At 52.7% G+C, this 20,910-nt stretch overlaps 8 protein-coding genes across 8 annotated transcripts; 5 read left to right on the top strand and 3 right to left on the bottom strand.

Annotated features, from left to right (window-relative positions):
* Positions 1-795: 795 nt before the first annotated feature.
* On the bottom strand, positions 796-2,956 carry SCP_0308170 (predicted protein; the record flags this gene model as incomplete). The annotated part of the gene is made up of 4 exons (XM_027756204.1): positions 796-1,544; positions 1,594-1,866; positions 1,924-2,540; positions 2,616-2,956. The coding sequence occupies 4 exons, from the start codon at positions 2,954-2,956 to the stop codon at positions 796-798; spliced, it is 1,980 nt and encodes a 659-aa protein (XP_027612005.1).
* Positions 2,957-4,051: 1,095 nt separating this feature from the next.
* SCP_0308160 (P-loop containing nucleoside triphosphate hydrolase protein) lies at positions 4,052-6,888 on the top strand (the record flags this gene model as incomplete). The annotated part of the gene is made up of 18 exons (XM_027756203.1): positions 4,052-4,318; positions 4,378-4,620; positions 4,679-4,835; positions 4,893-4,987; positions 5,042-5,177; positions 5,232-5,404; positions 5,464-5,540; positions 5,595-5,663; positions 5,713-5,764; positions 5,820-5,894; positions 5,949-5,968; positions 6,027-6,164; positions 6,234-6,352; positions 6,409-6,445; positions 6,499-6,529; positions 6,589-6,606; positions 6,659-6,811; positions 6,859-6,888. The coding sequence occupies 18 exons, from the start codon at positions 4,052-4,054 to the stop codon at positions 6,886-6,888; spliced, it is 1,890 nt and encodes a 629-aa protein (XP_027612004.1).
* A 443-nt stretch (positions 6,889-7,331) lies between these two features.
* On the top strand, positions 7,332-9,360 carry SCP_0308150 (hypothetical protein; the record flags this gene model as incomplete). The annotated part of the gene is made up of 6 exons (XM_027756202.1): positions 7,332-7,769; positions 7,825-8,012; positions 8,064-8,252; positions 8,305-8,506; positions 8,561-9,181; positions 9,244-9,360. 6 exons carry the CDS (start codon positions 7,332-7,334, stop codon positions 9,358-9,360), a joined length of 1,755 nt encoding a protein of 584 aa, XP_027612003.1.
* Positions 9,361-10,366: 1,006 nt separating this feature from the next.
* SCP_0308140 (polysaccharide lyase family 14 protein) lies at positions 10,367-11,733 on the bottom strand (the record flags this gene model as incomplete). Its single annotated transcript, XM_027756201.1, has 6 exons — positions 10,367-10,590; positions 10,643-10,656; positions 10,719-10,802; positions 10,853-10,924; positions 10,992-11,106; positions 11,163-11,733. 6 exons carry the CDS (start codon positions 11,731-11,733, stop codon positions 10,367-10,369), a joined length of 1,080 nt encoding a protein of 359 aa, XP_027612002.1.
* Positions 11,734-12,474: 741 nt separating this feature from the next.
* SCP_0308130 (Ferrochelatase, mitochondrial) lies at positions 12,475-14,084 on the top strand (the record flags this gene model as incomplete). Its single annotated transcript, XM_027756200.1, has 8 exons — positions 12,475-12,543; positions 12,608-12,686; positions 12,736-12,745; positions 12,794-12,801; positions 12,853-12,887; positions 12,943-13,404; positions 13,458-13,826; positions 13,878-14,084. 8 exons carry the CDS (start codon positions 12,475-12,477, stop codon positions 14,082-14,084), a joined length of 1,239 nt encoding a protein of 412 aa, XP_027612001.1.
* Positions 14,085-14,385: 301 nt separating this feature from the next.
* On the top strand, positions 14,386-16,308 carry SCP_0308120 (Probable phosphomevalonate; the record flags this gene model as incomplete). Its single annotated transcript, XM_027756199.1, has 8 exons — positions 14,386-14,651; positions 14,712-14,865; positions 14,920-15,291; positions 15,347-15,527; positions 15,581-15,720; positions 15,777-15,854; positions 15,911-16,037; positions 16,094-16,308. 8 exons carry the CDS (start codon positions 14,386-14,388, stop codon positions 16,306-16,308), a joined length of 1,533 nt encoding a protein of 510 aa, XP_027612000.1.
* A 208-nt stretch (positions 16,309-16,516) lies between these two features.
* On the bottom strand, positions 16,517-18,671 carry SCP_0308110 (Vacuolar amino acid transporter 2; the record flags this gene model as incomplete). Its single annotated transcript, XM_027756198.1, has 9 exons — positions 16,517-16,767; positions 16,834-16,924; positions 16,983-17,069; positions 17,120-17,619; positions 17,673-17,699; positions 17,755-17,964; positions 18,018-18,026; positions 18,080-18,358; positions 18,410-18,671. 9 exons carry the CDS (start codon positions 18,669-18,671, stop codon positions 16,517-16,519), a joined length of 1,716 nt encoding a protein of 571 aa, XP_027611999.1.
* A 316-nt stretch (positions 18,672-18,987) lies between these two features.
* On the top strand, positions 18,988-19,801 carry SCP_0308100 (hypothetical protein; the record flags this gene model as incomplete). Its single annotated transcript, XM_027756197.1, has 3 exons — positions 18,988-19,117; positions 19,169-19,188; positions 19,256-19,801. 3 exons carry the CDS (start codon positions 18,988-18,990, stop codon positions 19,799-19,801), a joined length of 696 nt encoding a protein of 231 aa, XP_027611998.1.
* Positions 19,802-20,910: the final 1,109 nt, after the last annotated feature.

The raw sequence follows: 20,910 nt of genomic DNA, 5'->3' as shown, positions 1-20,910 counted from the left end.
CCCTAGGATAAATGGAACGTGGTCCTGGTTGTATGCGCAGGTACACTTGAGGCTTGGCATCAGGTGTCGGTGTTTTGTTCGGTGTTAGTACGGTGAGTTGTTTGAAGCGCACACCTGGATTGCAGCCTCTGCTCTACGCCACCGGGCGCGCGCGCTGTAACACTATGCACAGGCTGCACAAGGCTGCAAGCGGTGAGTAGTGAGCATCACTGTGTATGCATAATACCGGAGACCAAACATTGGTATGCACCATATTCTGTGTATCTCGTTAATATTCTCGTCAGTCAAAATATAGCACCGAGCATGGCATTCCTACCATCCAATGCTCCGTTGGTGCGTCCGGACAGGCCGAGCAACACAAATACGAAACAGCAGTTGGCGCAGTCGTGGTAAACAGAAACACCATCAAAACAGCAAGCCGCCCACCCATCATAGCTGTACAGACCTAAATACAATCGCAGCAAGGATAAATCGTGCTCACAAGAAGAATCGACGATTGCACGTTGCGACAAACAATCAGCAACACAAAATCTATGACCGTCAGAAGATCATCTCAGAATGGGTGAGGACATGATATTGATAAGCTCCCCGAGGAAGCAGTGATCCCACCCTAAGACCAGAGAGCCGAGCCGAAATAAATTGTGGAAACTCCTGGATGAACTTCACAACTAGGCGAGACGACAGGCGCGAGTAACAGGAATAAGTGATATGCAATAATCTTGAATCTGTGCCAACGACCTATGATCAAACTAGGATGCAAGAGAAGCCATGGAAATCCCGTACAAATATAAATATTCACCCCCCTCTGACCTCTCTCCACAAAGGAGTGAGTGCCTGAGCCACAGTGTTCGCTGCAACCTCTAGACAACCACGCAACTCGTCATCTTCTACGCTCTTCAAGAGCCCCCTGGCTCTCCATCTGTCGGGATGAAACCGCTTGTGGCTCTTCTCCACGAACATCTTGTAGTCCTGGCTGCGCATGTGTGGTTTTACGGTATGGAAGAAAGACTCGACGGCCGTCCAGTCGACGTCTTCCACAGTCAGGATGGACGGTGAGTGCAAAACAGGCCAAGGGACAATATCAAAAGTGATCGGATCGGACGATGTGAATTTCGTAGTGTCGAAAGTCTCGCAAAGCAACTTGTATCGCTCAAGCGCGCGTTGGGTCGTCCACGATCCCTGGGACCAGCGAGCTTGCTGCTGCCGCCACTGACGCCTTATTTGTTCTCGCTCTACCCTGGCTCTTTCCTCTTGCGCCAGCCGCTCCGCCTCTGCACGTGCCTCTGCTTGTCGTTGCCGTGCTCTTGCCTCTGCTTCAGCTGCTGCTGTTCTTCTCTCTTGTTCCCTCTTTGCTTGCCTAGCCCTTTCTTCAGCGATCTCCTGTTCTTTCCGCTTTTTTGCCGCCTCCTCCCACAGTGGCTTATCCCGCTGAAGTTCAGCCATCTTTCTCTGCGATTCCTCGATTAAGGCGCGGTGCATGGCATCTTCACCGTTCTCGTCTGTCTGCTGGGTATGGTCGTCTGGTTTTGCACTTCCGCCATCTTCTGAAGGAGAAATGAGAAAATACGGAGGGTGCGTCAACAAATATCGTACCTTGGAAAGGTATGCTACTTTCCTCGGGTATCCCAGAGAAGATGTCGTTCATAAAGGTTTCGTGCCACTTCCGATTCCATCCATTTGCGCGGTCTCGATATTGAGACATCCGCTGTCTTTCCCGGCCTCGCAGTTTCTCCTGCATGGCACGTCGTATAGACATTGGTGACTCGGTGCGAGCTCGTTTATAGGACGGCCCTGACGGTTCTGTGGTAATATCTATTGGATGACTGGCACTACCACTCTCTGAGTTTGGATCAAATACTGGCGGTACTGATAAATGGGTTGTTTCAGCTTATGTCGTATATGCATTCGTCTAGACATGCCCACCCTTTCGTTTAGCTGCATTTGGGGGAATAGATGAACCAGGCTGGGAGGACTCGTCAGACCCTGTCGTGAGATCAATCATTTCCGCGTCTTCCGTAGAAGTGCCCATCGATGTGCTGATATTCGTGGCGAACATGTCTCTCTTTCTCCTACGATTTTCCTCCGCCTGGCGAAAACCTCTACCGCTTCCGGTAGACCTTGTTTTATTTGGGGGTTTGCCAGAGTAGTATGGCGGGTGTCTTGAATGACGTGAAAGTCTCGGGTCATCAGCTATAATCTCTTCTACTTCATCCTCTTCATCAGAAGGAGACATGTGATGGGGCGCACTCCCACCCTTCACAGTATCAGCATCAGAGATGTTTACAGCTGACCGAAACCTCTTGCGGACTTCCTCACTTGGCCTCTCATCTGAGGTCGGTGAAGGAAGCCGACGTTTGGTCCTGAGGGGAGTGTTATATGTCGCACCTGTCCACATATGTGGAACGTCTCGGGAATCAACTCGTTCCTTGCCCTTCTTTCTAGACACAGCCGTAATATGCGGAGATGCCCTGACAAAACAGTCATATTCTGGATCCAGTTTGTAGATATCCCACTGATCCTGGGAGCAGACAAACAATCCACTGCAGATCATAAGATGCAGCGACCGGGATATATGAGGAGAAAGCATAGATACCATAGTGATTGAATCTGCTCACCCGCAAATTTCTATGGTTCTTGGCCACGAACCTTCACTCTCCACGCCATGCTCCAATCGCGCACGAGGAACAAACCGCCATAAGTTCCCGCCATTTGGCCCGGGGATTGTTTCTATCACAATACGCTTTGGAGGAGACAGTTCGTCATAAGAAAAAGGCTTGCGTCTGTTTGATATGTTGTCTGCTCGTGATGCGGCAAGCGGGTGAAACGAGGCGAAGGACAGTGTGGCGTCTGGAACACGGAGAAGACGATCTGGCTGAGAAGGGTCAAGCAAGCCTGGGATAGTGCCAAATAGCGGGCGTGGGGGCGGCTGTTGCGAAGGCCCTGCGTCGCTAGACATGACTCTGGTTGACGGTGAAGCCGTCCACACTGAAGAGACAACTTCAAGTTGTTCGACCGCTCGCATGTGTGTCACAGAAATTATGTGACCATCACCGCGAAGACGCGCTCACATGAGTCACATCGCGTCAATGTTTGCTGCACTGAGGCGGTGATCACTTTTTTATTCATGAAACTGGTGTACTCCTCCTCTTCGTTTTCAAGAGTGGTTTCAAGAACCGACATTATGATGCACTATCTAAGAGGGGCATGGATTGGTAAAGGAGCTATGATGTGACTTTCTTCTAGGTCTGCATCCGTCCAAGGCATCTCCTCATGAAGCTCGAGTCCGCGGAATCAGTCTTACTTGCCGTTGTAATCTGGACTTTGATGCACAAACTTAGCAGAAACAAATGAGAATCAGAGTCACTCGGCCAAGGCACCCTCAGCCTTAGTTGTGTCCGTTCCACTCAACTCTTGGGTCTTGTTGCAGTGACTGTGCAAGAACAGCGTGGTACGCTCTTCCCTATGGGAGGCTATCGTCACCCGGGTCTCTAACGCTGTGTGCGACGCGGGCAGTGTGCTGTATGTCTAAGATTATATGGTGTGCTTCCGTAGTTGCAGTCTATGTCATTTAACCAGCGAGCTTTACGTGTAACATCTGAAACTTCAAATGTTACGTCCGCGACATAAATCCTGCATACGGCGCCATGGTGGATGAACACGAGTCTACCGAGCGCCGAAGGACTCCTACCGCAACCGTATTCGCCGACTGCGTGAGATGCTACCGGTACCTCATAGTAAGTATGGCCGTCTCCCAGTCTGCCCTCATGCTCTCCCTCGGCTGCGTCCCAACTTCCAACCGTTTACATCGCATTGACAGCCTGAGCTGGGATTGAGCTGGAGTCAAGACTCCGCCAACGTTCGTCCAAATAACATGAAACAATCGTTGTGACAGCCTTCAGCCGGGAGTCAGCGCGCGCTGAGTCGTCTGTGACATACAAAGACTCGGAAGTGCACTGACTCAGGTAGGCTCTGACTCGCTCTCTGGCTAACAGTCAAAGAGCTGCGGGAATGCCACAAGTGGTCCAGACGCATCATCTCCACTCTGGTCAACATGACCAGCTTACGGACATTTCAGGACGAGATCGAAGATATACGCTTACGCGAGGCTGCCAAACACCGAGTTCAGAACATCGAATCGCACAAGGACAAAGATCACAAGAACCGAGTTCAGAACATCGAATCGCACAAAGACAAAGATCAGAAGAAGCGCGCCGCCGCGAAGCCCGAGGTCCATGAGGCCCGGGAGCATGGGAGCGTTGGTGACGGAGGAAAGCATACAGACTCCGAGGACTTGTCAGAGCTGGACAAACGGCTTCAGGTGAGCGATGTACACTACCAGACAACGGCATTGACTCATGCTAAGGAGGTTACGCATAGACTCTGCTCTTGTCTGGTGTATCCTCAGACCTCGACCGAGCTCGCGACATCATAGCTTCCCTCTTGACACGAAATAGAGGCGAATATATCTTTCGAATAGGTGCCCAATCTCCACACATTGCTCTATTTGCAGGCCAACCACTGGAAGGCACTGATGGCTGGCGGGGAACTCCACGCGCCTCGGAGGAGATAGACATCCTACGTGCACGAGTATCACGACTGGTTGATGAAGTTGGCGGTCAGGTATGTCTTCCTCCGCGTCTTTGGCTTGTTCAGGCTTTCATCGACTGGCGCTGGGAAGAGCTCTGTGCTATTTGATACAAGAACAACTCATCCCCGAGCAGCACTTCTCTTACGACTTCCTGCGCCGGACGTATCCCTTACTCCCGAGGTTCGCTGCGCTGTGGTCGGGAACGTAGATAGCGGGAAGTCTACAACATTAGGTGTCCTCACCCGAGGTACTGCGGTACGACTTCTAGTTGGACCGTCTATTCTACTGACCGCTCGTCCTGCAGGTACATTAGATGATGGAAGGGGACGAGCACGAGTCAGCTTATTCAGGCACAAGCACGAGATTGAGAGCGGGCGTACGTCCAGTGTCGGCATGGAGGTAATATTCCACATTCCGGCTCTACCGGTGCTGAACGTCACCATTCGCGCCCAGATTTTAGGTTTTGGACCTACTGGTGCTCCGATTTTACCTATCACTGCCCTTTCAAACGATCCAGACGTCATCCGGCGGGAGAAGATGGGCTGGGAGGAGATCTCAGTGCAGGCGGCAAAAATCGTCTCATTCAGTGGTGGGAGCAACTGTGTGTAGACTGCTAATTGACTGCTACTAACACAACCTGTAGACCTGGCAGGACACGAGCGATATCTCAAGACCACATTATATGGCCTAACATCTGGCGCTCCATCCTGTGTTATCCTGATCGTTGGTGGTAATGCTGGGCTCATAGGCATGTCGAAAGAGCACCTTGCGATAGCCTTGGCTCTGAATGTTCCCGTGGTGGTATGTATAACTAAGGTGAGCGCTACCGGCTACACGTACACACTGGCATCTGTATCGACGGCGGCTATTGCTAGATCGACATGACGCCACCAAACGTGCTGGAGAAAACCATCCAACAGGTGTCCAAGATCATGAAAAGCCCTGGATGCCGGTATGTTCCAACAATATCAAGATGTCTTCCCCTATTAAGCTAGAACTATATTAGAAAAACTCCGGTTTTTGTGAAGTCTTTCGAGACCGCTGTCGAAGTTTCTCAGGTCTTTGCTAAGGAGAGGTAAGCCCTTGCGGTGGGTGTGGAATGCAACGCTCAAAGCGAGAATCAGGATCTGCCCAACGTTCCAAGTATCTAATGTCACAGGAGAAGGTCTGGACTACGTGAGCACTGTTTGCTGCTTGCGCTCAAAAACTTCGACGTCCATCGATGACTTAGTTGCGTATGTTCCTTAATCTGCTGCCTTCCAGCGAAGGTGACAGCGAGCGATTCCAGGCGGATCAGCCATTAGAGGTATCAAATTGTCCGCGTCCATCTCAACATGCGCTCATGTTTTCATTTTAACAGTACTCCATCACTGAAGTATGGTGAGGCAAATTTACTCTCTGATTTAGCTTTGGGTCTCATCAGGGTACACGCACGTAGGTCTGTGCCGTATGTTGGGACTGTCGTGGACGGTATCTTGAATAGTGGGAAAATCAAAGCTGGCGATGCTGTTCTCTTTGGACCGGATTCTAACGGAAACTTCGAGAGCACTACCGTTAAGAGCATACAGCGAAAAAGGCCAGTTTGCGACCGGTGCAGTTCATATGCTTTTAAGCTTCGTTCTGATCTGTATCCATTCATGATCAGGGCTCCAGTCGTCAGCGCTGAAGCCGGACAGTGCGTCTCTCTGGCGCTGAAACGTGTGCGCAAAGCAGCTGTGCGTAAAGGCATGGTACTTGTGCATAAATCGGACGCCCCGCCAAGAGGTGTGTTTGGGATATTGTTGGTTTCTTGTCACGCTCATTAGCGCTTGGCTGTGCAGCTGTGCGGAAATTCGAAGGACAAGTCCTCATCCTCTAGTGCGTTTTCGCTCTCGCTCAGACTGCGAGAATCGGTGCTAACGCCCGTCCAGTCACAATACAACGTTGCAGAACAATTATCAGGTATGTTTCATCGGTCGGCGCGTAAATTCAGCATTGATGTGCCTCCATTCACCACAAAGGCCATGCTTCATTGTGGTGTATGTTCAGCCTCTTTTCGTCCCTACTTCATGAACTTATGTTGCCTTATAGGCCGTGCGCCAAACTGTTCGAATAGTAGGGATGGACCATCCGCAAGGGGTCCTACGCACCGGCGACCGCGCAACTGTGACCTTTGAGTTCATCTCGCAACCAGAATTCATCAAGGAGGGGATGAAGCTTCTATTCAGAGAAGGGAAGACGAAGGTGAGAGAGCTCGTCTGGTTGTGGAATGGGTCACTTATCAGCCGTAGGGACTCGGTGTAATAACACGATTATTGTGAACCTGCACTGTCTGCACCCTCATGTCCGGGTTTACAACTGTCGATGGACGTGTTGAGCAGCTGCACGGTGGTCTCGTACCCAGACGGTTATCACACCGTACCCTACCACCGCAGATAACCGTCGGGGTGCGAGAGCACTGCACGGAACTTCGCGAGCCAGCAGCAGCTATCAGATACGTTTGTTCGATGTTTGGCCCGTGAGGCTGGATCGTGAGCGGATACTGTACTTGTTGGTTCGCTTGTGTATTCGATGTGTGGCTTGTATTATGCGTGTATTTGTTATGTATCCTTGAACGCGAAACTGAAGTAGAGAGCGGGGTGCGGAACCGACGGCGGTGCCTGAGAGCTTGTGTGGATCAGGCGCTTAGTAGAAGCTGTAACTTGTTGCACAGCGCCATCCTGATGACAGGTCGCTATCTCATCTCTGTGCTTCAACCACATCCATGGCGACTACTCTGACCAGCTCAGACGAATATCCTCTGAGGCGCACACAGTCCACCGGCGATCTGCCAGACGTCGACAACGGCCCTCGTCCCGGTCGACATCGTATGTCCACTTCCCCTCGCCGCTCAGAGAGCCAGACGCCGGCCAGCATGCGTCTGCTCATGGACCGCTCAACCACCCCATCTTCCACTATCGCCTCACCTGAGTCTGCCCATCTTACATCACAAACTAGGACCGTGCCCGCTCTCATGGCGACAGACCGTAATCCCGACATCCACCTTGACGCGCGCACAGCAACTGTCAATGCTCCCTCAGACAATGAACCGCATTCCTTGTCGATCAGACTATTACAGTTCCTGGGATACACGGGTAATAATGCACGCGCCAGGAGGGACCTGATTTCTCTCGTTTGGAATCTCTCATTCGGGTTAGCACAGGTGAGCTAACGAACAGCCACGAACCACGTCCATACCCTCCTCTGATGTCTCTTAGTTTGCAGTAATCATTACGCTGCTAGCGTTCTCAGCGCATCATGAGAGCCCTACAAGTCCTGGTTTGTCTGAATGGGAAGCTTGTGCAAGGCCACTGGGTGTTTGGAACTCTCTGTGGCTCGTCAGAGTGGCTCTGGGCTGTGTCTTGTCTGTCTGGGGTTGGTTTAGAGAGCGCGCTACGAGGATAAAGTGGGTACTGTGGCACTATCGTTGAATAATACTTATCCGGGTTCCCTTCAGTCAAGAGCGGAGGCACGCCGAGGACGCCGAAGCTGGGCGCTCAGAAGCTACCCAGCCAACCTCAGCTCGCAGTGGGACTTCAGGCAGGCCTGCTCCTGCTCGAGGTTCTAGGTTGTCCGGCGCCGGTGGCCAGGCTGAGACTAACGCAGATTCTTCCATCAATTCGAAGTACCCACATTTGTATGCTCGGTTCGTGTTGTCCTTTCTCCCTGCGCTGCATGCAAACTAAAACACAAAGCAGACTGTCGTTCCTTACCTCTTTCATTTCTCTGGCTTGGTTTCTGACGGCACATATCCTCGAGTACACGTCCGTCAAGACCTGCCGATTGTCATCTCCTCATCTCTGGTGGTTGACGTTTGGGATCCTATGCATCTTGTACCTGACGATCCTCGAAATCTTCCTTCTTGGCTTACTGGTCTTCTTCGTTGGCCCCGTTATCTATGTGCGTTTGTCGGTTTCCTTTCTTTACCTTGCGTACTCAGGTAATCCTCTGTAGCTGTTTTGGAACATCGTACTCTTGTGTTTGGGTCGGCATCCACTTCAAAACATCAAACCCGAAATCGGGAAGCTGCCAAAGTCAATTGTGGACGAGATACCGCTGGTGCTGTACATACCGCCGCCGCCCGATAGCTCTACTGATGGATTCAGCACCCCGACGGTACCACCGCCAACCCACTCATATCCTCCTAAGCCTCCTGCCCGGAGGTCGCGCAAACGCCGCTTTGCTTTCCTGCGGAAGTCTTCAAAGGGAGATTCCGGAGGAAGCTCTTCCAAGGGTCTATCGCATAAGGTAAATCAGCCCACAGGAGCCTGGGAAGACCGTTGGGAGCCGGGCGAGTACCCATTCGTGAGGCTGGAGGGAAATCGTGCGGCGTGTGCGATCTGTCTCTTGGACTTTGAGGAGCCCAAGCGCGTTGGGGACAAAGATGCTGTGCCAGCTACAGCAACGCCTGAGAACGAAGCTGAAACGGGCGGGGAGCCAGACACGACGAATGCACCGGCGGAAGAAGTACAGGTCGAGGAAGTCTCCGAAGAGGAGCGGGACGCGCTGATGCTTGGCGATGCCGGAGAAGGCGCGCAACCATTGCGTCTGTTGGCATGTGGTCATGTCTTTCACGTGAGTACCTTATTGGACGCTTCTGTCACGACTGGTCCCCGCTAATTTTGGTGCCTTGATAGAAAACATGTGTGGACCCATGGCTCACAGACGTATCTGGCCGATGTCCGATCTGCCAGCGCCCGGTCGAGGTGCCCCAGCGTGACGGGAAGAAAGACAAGCGAAGTCGTTGGACTTGATAGGGAAGTTTTGTGCTCGCCGATGTCCTTAGGAATTCCTGTTCCGTTTGTAGATGACCACCTCACGGACTTCACAGCTCTTGGCTGCATTCTTGTTCTCCTTGTCATTGATGTATTGTAGTGGCTAAGACAGCTATCGATTCCCGTACCCATGTACAGTAACTCATATGTAGTTTTACCGCCGTACGCTGGATCGAACGGTACAGTTCAACCGACCTTCTGAGGCAAGGATCAGCGACACATGCAGGATCCCAAGTAGGTACAGCATCTATTACGGTGCGGTTATGGACATCGGCAAGACCATTCCCACATCCACCAGAGATTTGTTCATGGTCAGAGAAGACCTATACTCGCCTCAGGATCCAAGTACTCTCCGATGAATCCCGTTTCCACCGGGATCGGTTGGATCGACATACGACCACTATACACACCCTTTTCACTATTTATATTTTACCCGCGCGCAACCGGAAATACTGTCATTGTCAGCCTGAGGACTTCCTGTCTTTGCGTTGAGGCAAGTTACCTCACATTTGTCGGTGTTGATGGCAGAAGTTCATAGCAGTCGTTGATATCCACACGCCTTTGCGAAAAGTGGTTTTAGTACCTAAGTATCGTGAAGGACCCTTCTGCGATTGGGAGGACCTTTCAGATTGGTATGAACGCATTTTGCTTCCACATCTTATTCAGGCCACTCACTCTCAATAATTAGTGCAGTATGTCTTCGGCAGAGCGAGACCACCATTTCGCGCCAGTGAGATTCTCTATCCACTGTTTTGGTCCCCGGAGGGATACCTGTCTATACCACATGCATGTAAGCCATAGGATAATGATATGATTAGTAGATTATTCCCTATGCGAACGACGCGAGGAGCGCACGGCAATGGTCATTTACTGTGGTGTTCGACAATTGCAAGGAAATATACAGTAGTAATAAACGAAAGCAGGCGTTAATCCACAAAGCATGATCCAGAAAAGCGCCACATAGATCGAAGCATCACACAGATCACTACCAAAACAAACCTCCAGCAAAAAATACGTCCACAAAGAGAACGCCCGCAAGTGAGATCCATGCAACCTGGACAGAAGAGGCCCCACTAGGCTTGGAACCTGTCGACGTGGAAGCTGGAGGTGAAGACGAAACTGGCGACGCGGCAGCCGTGCTGCCCCACATCTGGAAGTCGCGGAAGTACGTGTGCACGGTCTGCGGCGTGGCCCACGCAGTGGTGCTCCCTGTGTGAAGGTGTCAGTGAACGCCCAGAACACATGAGAACGCGAGATGTACCTCCGAAGAAGGTCCTGATTTGGACAGCAAATGGAGAAAGTGAGCGAACGCATGATGAGACTTTCAGTTTACGTACGAGAAGAAGAGGCCGCCGATGTTTATACCGGAGCTGTTGCGATACTGCAGGTCCGTCTCGGTGAGTGCGAGCGTGTTATTGTAACTAGTGGAAAGCATGAGGGATGAAAACAGGAAATGAAGAGATACTCTTACTAAAGTGCGACTTGTCCATCAGAACTGTTCAAGAGGCTGTTCAGGCCCACATAGAGGGTCACACGGTTCCACCTACGACGAAACACTAGTTCAAATGCCATCCAAACAAACACAATGGATGTGACTTGAAAGTGCGTACGCTCCGGCGACAAAACTGAAAGAACCCCGGTCGATGCTCGTCCCATATCCATCATTGTTGCAAATGAAGTCCGGACTGGCGCACAACTCGCTGGTGGGAAGGAAATACGAGTAGACTAAAGGGCAAGCCGTCAGCTCCATCGGGCGCGCACAGCTTGGAGTTACCAAATACCTTCGCCTTGTCCATCTGTGCGCCACATCAAGCGTGCAGTGAAGCAATTTGAGCCGTTCGCCCCGGAGCCGCCCGAACAGCCGTCGTCATCAGGCCCGCCTCGGAGCCCAGGGAGCTTCCCGCCCATAACCCAGTTGAAGTCGCTGTCGAACGCGACCTCGTACGTGAGGACCATCGAATTGAAGGGCGCACCATTCGATCCCCCCCAGGCCGCGTAGAACTGGGCCCCGCCCGTGTTGTTGGAGTAGCTGCCGGCGGGATACGTGACCTGGAGGACTGGACCGGTCGGCTCGGGAATTCCTGCAGATGAGGACGGGGACGATGTGGGGAATGGGTCGTCGACGAACGCGAGGTACATGCCACGGTCGATGCCGCCTTGGAGGGGCCAAGAGGATGACAGATAGGACTGCGTATCCGAGGATGAAAGAGTGGCAGTTGGGAAGGGAAGGGACGTGCTGGCCGAAAGACTGTACTTTGCTGCAACGGCAGCGGGTGTCACAACCGGAGATGCAGTAGATGCAACGAACGAGGGGCATAGCAGTGTGCTGATAATGAGAACGAGGGGGAACATCGCCGCACGATGCCCGAATAATCAGGACGGCCGTATTGTGCTAAAAAGTATGTGTCGACTCAAGAACAGCAACAAATCTGAACGCCAAGTCGAACTCCAGCGCTGGATAGCACATGCGAAGACTCACGTACGATATAGATGCGGTTTCAAGAAGTGTCACTTGCGGTGGCTGACGAGAACTGATATGACGCGCGGTACCGGTCAGTCTGATAACCAATAAACCCAATTGAAGGAATTGGCAACAGGGGATATACGAAGGTATCTGAATCTAGACGTCAGTAGTAGAATTGTTGAAGAAATGGTGCGGCAGAAATGGTGGAAGGAAGCAGGTAGCTAGCGGTGCGGAATTATGACAAGACTCCTGTGCAGACAGAGTGGATGGGCTAATTGCATGCGGGAGAGCGTTGGGGAGGCTAGCCGTTTCAGACACGCACACCGATGCTTGGAACGACTCAGTTGCTTGAGCTATAAGGTAAGTAATCGATAGCACAGTAGGATATTCGTACAAGCAAGGCCAGGACTCTTGGTCGGAGATGACGCCTTGGGCGAGAGTTTGAAATGAGAAACGACTGTGACTTGCCGCCGCATCTCATCTTGGGCTTGGAACGAGAACGCGGCGCCAGCCACGAGGTGCTAAAGGCGTGCCCACGTGATCGTCCTTACCATGTGATCTATTCTTCTCGAAAAGCCGGCATACAATTTTCTTAATAGTGTGCATACAAACCGAACAACGCAGTTTCTATGGATTCGCACGCCGTCACTAAAACCGACTACAAAAGTTATACCGGGGCATTCACCTTACTTCACCTCGTAAGGGTCTTCTCAACAGTTCTGTCATCCATGGATGCTCATTTGCCCGTGGAAATTCTCCCAGACACATCTCCAGCCCGTGCAGGTGTCGCACCTCTCGTTCACCTCCACACATGGCGCACTTCCCGAGGGCCCGCACGGCTGTGCGTTCCTTAGCACGTTCTCTGGCGACGCTAAACAATGCTCCACCAGCCGGGAAAAGGTGAGCCATAACTTCTCAAAGTGTGGGCGTTCCTAACGTCCTCCCTAGCCCCACAGGTACGTGTTGAGCGCTTCGGGGTTGTAGCCAAGACCGTGATGTGCTGGCAGCGATCGTCATGCTCAACATGGGCGGACCGTCTACCGTATGTTGCCCAGTCCTCGTTATATGCCACTTTCGCCAATCTCCCGGTCCAATAGGTCTCGGAAACACACGACTTCCTCAAGAACCTCTTCCTGGACAATGACCTCATTCCTTTGCCTTTCCAGTCCATCATCGCACCATTAATTGCGCGCCGGCGGACACCCAAAATCGAACAACAATATACCGACATCGGCGGAGGGTCTCCCATCCTGCGCTACACGCAGCTGCAGGGCGAGCGCATGGCCGCGATTCTAGACGAGTTGCACCCCTCCACCGCACCGCACAAAAGTTATGTCGCCTTTCGTTACGCGAAGCCGCTGACAGACGCTACGGCGCAACAACTCAAGGCGGATGGTGTGACGCGCGCGGTCGCGTTCACCCAGTACCCGCAGTACAGCTGTAGTACGACGGGAAGCAGCCTGAACGAGCTGTATAGGAAGGGTAAAACTGGTGCGTTCGGTGATGGGGTTGAATGGAGCGTGATTGACCGCTGGGGGACGCATCCTGGGTTCATTGAGGTACGGTTGAAAGTGTGCTGTGGTCTTTGAGTGGTCGCTGAATACATATGTAGGCTGTTGCACAAAATATCGAGCGCGCACTCGCGAAATTCCCGGAGTCGACGCGTGCCGACGCGGTACTGCTGTTTTCTGCGCACTCGTTGCCGATGTCAGTCGTCAATCGTGGCGACCCATATGTGCTCGAGGTGTCGGCGACGGTTGCGGCGGTGATGGAACGTCTGAAGCACACGAATCCATACCGCCTTGTGTGGCAGTCGCAGGTGGGCCCGTCGGCGTGGATGGGAATGCAGACGGGTGAGGCATTGAAGGGCCTCGCACGACTAGGGCGGAAGCAAGTTGTGTTGGTACCGATCGCGTTCACGAGCGATCACATCGAAACCTTGTACGAACTTGACTTGGAGTACGCCAGGGAGGCGAGGGAGGTGAGCGATAACTGCTTGCCGGTGCCAATGCCATCGTTGACCTTGGCATAGCATGGCATGGACGTGCATCGTGCGGAATCGCTCAATGAATCGCCTGTGTTCATCCGTGCGCTGGCGGACATGGCGTCGGCCCACCTGAAAGACATCACGACAGGGAAGAGCGGGCCGACGAGCATCCAGATGGCGCTGCGGTGTCCGGGATGTACGAACGCGACGTGTGGACAGCAGAAGACGTGGTTTGCACGCGGTGGGCGCTAGGAGGCTGATAGGCACGGACAGATACTTCGGCCGCTGTCTGCAGTGGAGGAGAGACGTCAGGCAGGGAGAGACCGCCCGGGGACTGGAAGGGAGAGCTCCGAGTGAGGCGCGAGAGATGTGTCCAGCTGTGTGGCTGCTTTTCGTGAATCGTTCGAGGATAAGATCCTGTCGTTCGTCTTCCATGCATCTGTAGTCATGCATATATACACTCCCCTTCTCTCAAACTCTGTCTGAACATCTTATATCGGTGCAATCACCTCTACAGACAGAGGATCTATCCCCGTCCTCCCCATCTTCACCTATGACCACCGTGTCCTCTCCAGGGAAGGTCCTCGTCGCGGGAGGTTATCTTGTCCTCGACCCCGCGTATTCTGGTGTCGTCGTCTCCACCAGTTCCAGATTCTACACGACTGTGAGAAACATCGATGAGGCCGAGCTCCTTGCACGAGCCCACGCTGCCCGCCCGATTGAGATCCGCGTCCGCTCCCCTCAGTTTCTCGATGCAACATGGTCCTATATCGTCACCTTCGATTTTGATGGCGTGCGCATAGATCAGGCTGCATTCAAGTAAGTGCCCACTCTCATGTATGCCTGATGACAACACTCGAGCATTCCTCCGCGGACCAGCCCATCCAGGAACAAGTTCGTTCATCTCGCGCTGCAGCGAACCCTTTCGCTAGCCCTCGAGGTCCTCAGCGCGGGAGCGCTGCAAAACAGCCTCTCCTATGGCATCGACATCACCATTGTCGGGGACAATGATTTTTACTCCCAGCGAGCACAGGTAAATTCATCCCAGCTATCTACCCATTTCATCCACGAATATGCAGTCCGCTAGCTAGCCGCCTGCAACCTTCCCCCTACGCTCCGGTCCCTGGCACAGCTACCGCCCTTCAGCCGCACCGGCGTGCGCCTCTCCGACGTTCACAAGACCGGGCTTGGTTCGTCCGCTGCGCTCATCACATCGCTCGTCGCGAGTCTGCTCGTCCACTTGAACGTGATCCCGCGTCGCGCCTTCGCCCCCACAGAGGGCGACACCGAATGCGCGCAGACTGGACGCCGCCTCGCGCACAACCTCTCGCAGTACATTCACTGTCTTGCGCAGGGCAAGGTCGGCAGCGGGTTCGACGTATCCGCCGCAGTCTTCGGCAGTCAGATATACACGCGCTTTGACCCTGCCGTGCTGCAGCCTCTCATGAGCGACGATGTGGTGCGTTCTCTCCCTCACTGAGTGCGCACCCGTTTCGCTCACGTCTGTGTTGCAGCCGCTAAATCAACCGCTCGCCGAGGTCATCAGCCCCGCGAACTCGGCATGGAATTATCGCGTGGAGCCGTTCAGGCTACCGCCACAGACGCGGATGATGCTCGCAGATGTCGATGCCGGGAGCGATACGCCGTCGCTCGTCGGCAAGGTGCTCAAGTGGTGCAAGGAGGACAGCGCACGAGGTTAGCCCCTTCCCATCTGCGCCCAATGTCGTGCTGAGGCGCCGTTCGCTTAGCGGGCGCATTGTGGGATGCGCTCGATAAGCTGAATCAGTCGCTCGCGCAGACGTTTGTGCGCATAACGCAGTTGCATGATAGCGATCCGGCTGCATATACGACGGCCGTCAAATATCTGTCGACACTGCAGTCTCTGCAGGTGCGTGCATTGCTGTTCGTGTTTCGGTGTCCTTCTGACTGACCACGCGTGTCCAGTGGCTCGCGAACCCAATGATTACCGAGGATGACCAGAAGTTCATCGATGAATTCTCGAAGGCGCACACGATATCGCTCGTAGGGCACTCCACGAACTTCCATTCAAGAAGGACTGACAAATCCTCTGCATGCAGGAGATTCGCGAAAAGATGCGTGAAATGGGGACACTATCGGGCGTACCGATCGAGCCGTCAGAGCAGACTGAGTTACTTGATGCATGTATCGGCTTGGCTGGCATCATCGGAGGAGGCGTTCCTGGAGGTAGTGCGGCGTTTCGTCATCGAACTCTACTGCCACTCACGCCTTCCATTTACCAGCGGGGGGCTACGACGCGATCTGGCTGCTCGTGCTCGACCCGGAAAATTGTCCGCCGGCGGAGCTTCCATCCGGCCGCGTTGAGCGCGCCTGGGCAAAATGGGCCAAGCTCGACGTTTCCCCACTCTCCGCGACTGAGAGCATCGCGATGGGCGTGCGCCTAGAGGACGCGGCCGCAGTCCCTGGTTTGCAGGAGCTAGTAGAAGCGCCCTGGTGAGTTCGCGATGATCCGGATTCTGACGCGGGGAGATTACACGGTGTAAATGTACGTATGAGTCGGTGGAAGTTAAAGTCCGGGTATGTGGTGTCTGTGCCCTCCTTCCACGCCGCCTTCTACAAGCACCACCCTTCCCTTCCCTGTGGTCAATGGTATTGCAGAAGTGTCTCTCATGGAATGTATATGTGGCCCTGCCCGGCCCACCTGACTAGGCACATATCCGTGGTTCGCCCGCGGGCGTCCATGTCTTCCCGAGTGCAAGGAAGAGCGATATACACATGACGATAGTGCCAAAGAGTGCACAGACGAGGGCAGGTAGTTTCGTCCGCGCATACCACGGTGATCCCGGATCTGCTAGACGCATATAGCAAGCGGCGGGGAAGATGTAGGCTAGTGCTGTCGCCGAAGCGCCGCCAGTTATCTCGAGCATCACCCCCAGGTCACAAGTGATGAGCGCAACTACAAAGGGACGTAGGCCCAGTCATGTCAGCAAGAACACCAGGGTAGGGCAAAACAAGAACTTACTGATCATCGATGAGCACAAAATCACGGTAGTGAAGAACACATGGCGTTGCATATTGAAAGGCTCGTGCGAGAAAAAGTATTGCTCGATCACCTGCAGCAGCCAGTACATTCATTACTAGTGGTCAGAAAGGCCCAGAGAGATCAACTACCTCTCGGCAAACGAACAACTCGAGCGGAAGAGTCGTGAACATGTTGAGCCCGAAGCAGAAACGAGCTACGTTAATCACAGTATCATCCTTTCCACAAGTGTCAGGGCGGCACACATGATGTGCACCAAAGAACATACCGGCGCGAAGTTGTTCAGGATATTGCCCTGCGTCTTGTCCGTGAACACCAGGTACGCGGATATCGCCAGCGTGCAACACGCGACGAGCGAGACGAACGTCGAGATGTGCGTCACGCGAGTAAACCGGTCTAGGGTCGGCGTGCGCAAGCTGCCGTAGATTAGCAGGGAATTATGGTGACATACGAATGCGAAGCTGATCACGCCTATGGCTTGAAAAATGCCATGGCCGAGCACCGTAAACCGCGCATCTGGGCTGCCTTTAAGTTCCGGCGCGACACGCGTGCCTTCCACGAGAACAGAAGCAACGATGATGAGCATGCCGATGAGTGCGAGGAGGGACGCGCGAGCGAGTTTTTCAATGTTTCGATACAGTGAGAGAGGGTATGACACTGTGATGGTGCAAAGGGCGATAACAAATTGGCGGTTGGTGAGCAGCGAGAGCACGGGGACGGTATGCAGTGTGGGGAAGACTGAGCGGATGACGTGTGGAATTGTATCACCTGCACCGGTGGGTCAACGGAACGACGATACAACGAATTGTGATGGGATATACCAATGATTATGCCAAAGGCACACATGCCTGTAATGCGTTTATCAGTTGATACGCATGCTGAACAGAAATGTAGATGGTGCACCTCCAAACGCAAAGGCAAACTGGAAGAATGATACCGCCGCGCGTCCGCTAGCACCAAAACAGTGGTCCATGATGTCGATGTAATTATTCCGCCCGCTCAGCTTGGCATTGAGAACAATAAGCCGGATTGTCCAATCTGTCACGCCGCACAGCACAACTAGGAGTATCAGTCCTGTGACAAAACCCGCCTGCCGTACTGCATACGGAAGTCCTATACCGTTGGGAATCAGCATGGAGGTTCATTCAGCGTGAGGAGCCCGTTACCAATGATTCCTGCAACGTCTAGAGTGAGTGTGAGCGGACCAACATGGGAAGATGGTAATGACCTGCGCCAAGAATCGAGTTTGCCATGTTGGCCACGGAATCGAGTATTCCGCCGCCTGCTAAAACCTTCGCCGCGAGTCCTTCAAGATCTACCTCATCATCGTCGATAGCACCAGGGCTTTGCACGTGCAAACCACCGTCTACACTCCTGCGAGCTGTAGCAGTGTCGAGAAGTCCGACAAGTAATGGGACCGTCTGTTCCCGTGGTGTACGACGGGACTGTGCCGCGTCGAGCTGAGCCAACGCGACACCGTCAAGGTCATCTGTGTCCAGCTCATACTCTGTAACTGTCAGTAACAGTCGTGGGAGCGAAACAAAAGCAACTCACGCACCGGCTTCGCGACTCTGAAATGTAGACCTGAGGGGAGGTCCGATAACCTGGACATCCTCCTGAAAACGAACGCTATGTGACGATTTGGGCTGTTGGGGCTCTTCAGAACTGACGAGAGAGGAACCTTCTGCTAGGTCGTCGTCGTCGAGCGAAAACAGAACATCGGAGTCCTCCCCGTTGAGACTATCGTCCGACTGTCTTAGAAGAGGTTCACTCGCGGTCCCTTCCTGGTCATGACTACGATTTCTAGGTTTTCCAAGCATCGTGAAGGAGCTTCGTCATGGGCTATATGGGTGTACAGAGTAGAAAATAGATCGATAGATAGACGTTCGTGTGACTGTAGGTGTGCCTCGTTTCGGCCTCGTTTGCCAGTAACTCTAGCGTGCGATCTGCAGGAACTTTCAGAGATGGCAGTTAGTCGCACAGGAAGTCAAAATGTCGTCCTGTATGTGTTCACGGAGCGTCCATGAATGAAGAGTAGGTAGGCGCAGCCTGAGAGATCCGAGTTGCCGCAGAACTAGCGAAGCGCCCGGCAGTTACTCTTGCCTCCGTTGACGACGTCGGCCTCTCATCCGCATCATGCTTGCAGTCTCTGCTGGATTAGGCCACTACTTTATTGATCTTTTTCGTCCTTCCCAAGTTCGTGGCGCCTTTTCCGCACAACAATGGCAATCGCCCAATTCATCTGGGCCACAGGATATATGGCGTAGTATATGGTGTACCTATCTTCTTTCTACTGCTTGTCCTGCTCTGTGAATAGGATACTTCTCAAGTCCTGTGGTCAGCGATGTCTTTCAGCACTTCTGCTACTTCCTCAATGCCTAATCAGCGACATACTACCACTCAGAACACACCCAAGCCTCGCGAAATTGGCGTGAACCCTTCCGAGTTGGTCGGAAAAGTTCTGAAACATGTCCAACGTTCTCGAAACCATCCCAGCGTCACCCTCCACTTCACCGACAACACTGTATACCAGATCCTCGTCGATGGCTATAATCCGGTACATCGTGGTCTTCCAAAGGATCTCGAGATGGATTCCGGGCTTGAGCCTATCCTCAACCCAGCGGACGGTCGATGCGACGTGAACCTCACGTTGACCAATGCCACAGTCATCACGATGGTGGACAAAGCATTCCAACTTGGGGAAAGGGAAAGCCAGTGGGACCAGCAGCACTCAGCACTTGCCCTCAGGTTTGCAGAGGACAATCAGTGGCACTGTGTTTGGGCGACGCTGATGGACTGGGAGCGCGACGAGTCTGGAGAGTCGCGATGTGTCTTTCGGAGCTATCACGACGTGTATGTCAATACCTTCCAACCTTCTGTGCGGAAGGGTGCAGGCGTGTACAAAAGCTTTTGGCGAGGAATCCGCAAGTTGAATCGAAAGCCTGCGTAGAACTGTGAGTTTTTATGATTCCGTTGGTTGAACGACAATGTTCTCACTAGTGTCTTGTAGGTGCTTGCTGATGCTCACACGGCAATCTTCCAATATTCTTGTTATGATCTGACATTGTTGTACTCTTATTCTCGCGGTGTACTCACGTTGGTTGAACAATGTCCTCACTAGTGTCTTATAGGTGCTTGCTGGTGCTCACACGGCCATCTTCCAATATTCTTGTTACGATCCGTCATTGTTGTACTCTTATTCTCCCAGTGTACTGACGAAGTCCTCGATGTTGTTGTAAACCCTTCTCTTGTAAATTATGCATGTACCAATACCCACAGCCTGCCACTTTCGCCAAATCGGACATTGCTGGATATTACACTTGGGATCTGCAGCATGAATGTAATCTGTGCATTGCATACATGATAATACACTTTTAAGTGATAGCTAGCAAGGGTGAGAGAATATGCAGAGTAATCCTGAGAGAAAGGTACACCACTGCATAACTGAATACCTGCTCACCTTCATGTCTATGGGGTTGCTTAGAATACTGTGGAAAACTGAGATGATCTTCTCTCTACAACCTTCTGTTACAAAAATGCATATATTCCCATAAAACTCACCATTGCCCTCACCAGTTGTCTGTCTCACCCTTGCAGTCGTAGCTGAAAGTGATGTGATGCTTATGCCACTAAGCTATGCACCTAGATGCTCTAGATGCTTGTTGAGGACAGATTCACCTGAATTGTACTTCTCAATGAGATCAGGGAAAAGTACCACTCAGGAAAGTTATCCTGTGCATATTGACTCTCCCTGTCTTTGAAGCTCTGCCCGATAAACATTATTGATCTGATCTAGGAACATGCACACCATGTGAATTGTACAATTTGCCATGTGCACTGAAATGCTGCAGGAAATGCATTATATAGATTATACATTTCCTCCAGGTACTGCAGCACAATCTGCTCTGATTTCTTCCGGTGGAAAACAACTTTCCCTGCACAGCGGTGTTTTTGATGGCCATGGCACCTCTTCATATTGTGCCCAGCTTTTCAGACACATATAAGCTGAGTGAAATAACACCGTCACAATCATGTGCTACTCACAGGGAGTGTATTCTT

The sequence above is a fragment of the Sparassis crispa genome, assembly GCF_003851025.1.
Source record: "Sparassis crispa DNA, contig_000002F, whole genome shotgun sequence".
NCBI classification, from domain to species: Eukaryota; Fungi; Basidiomycota; class Agaricomycetes; order Polyporales; family Sparassidaceae; genus Sparassis; species Sparassis crispa.
Note: the sequence above shows the minus strand (reverse complement) of the source record. Positions and strands in the feature narration are given on the sequence as shown.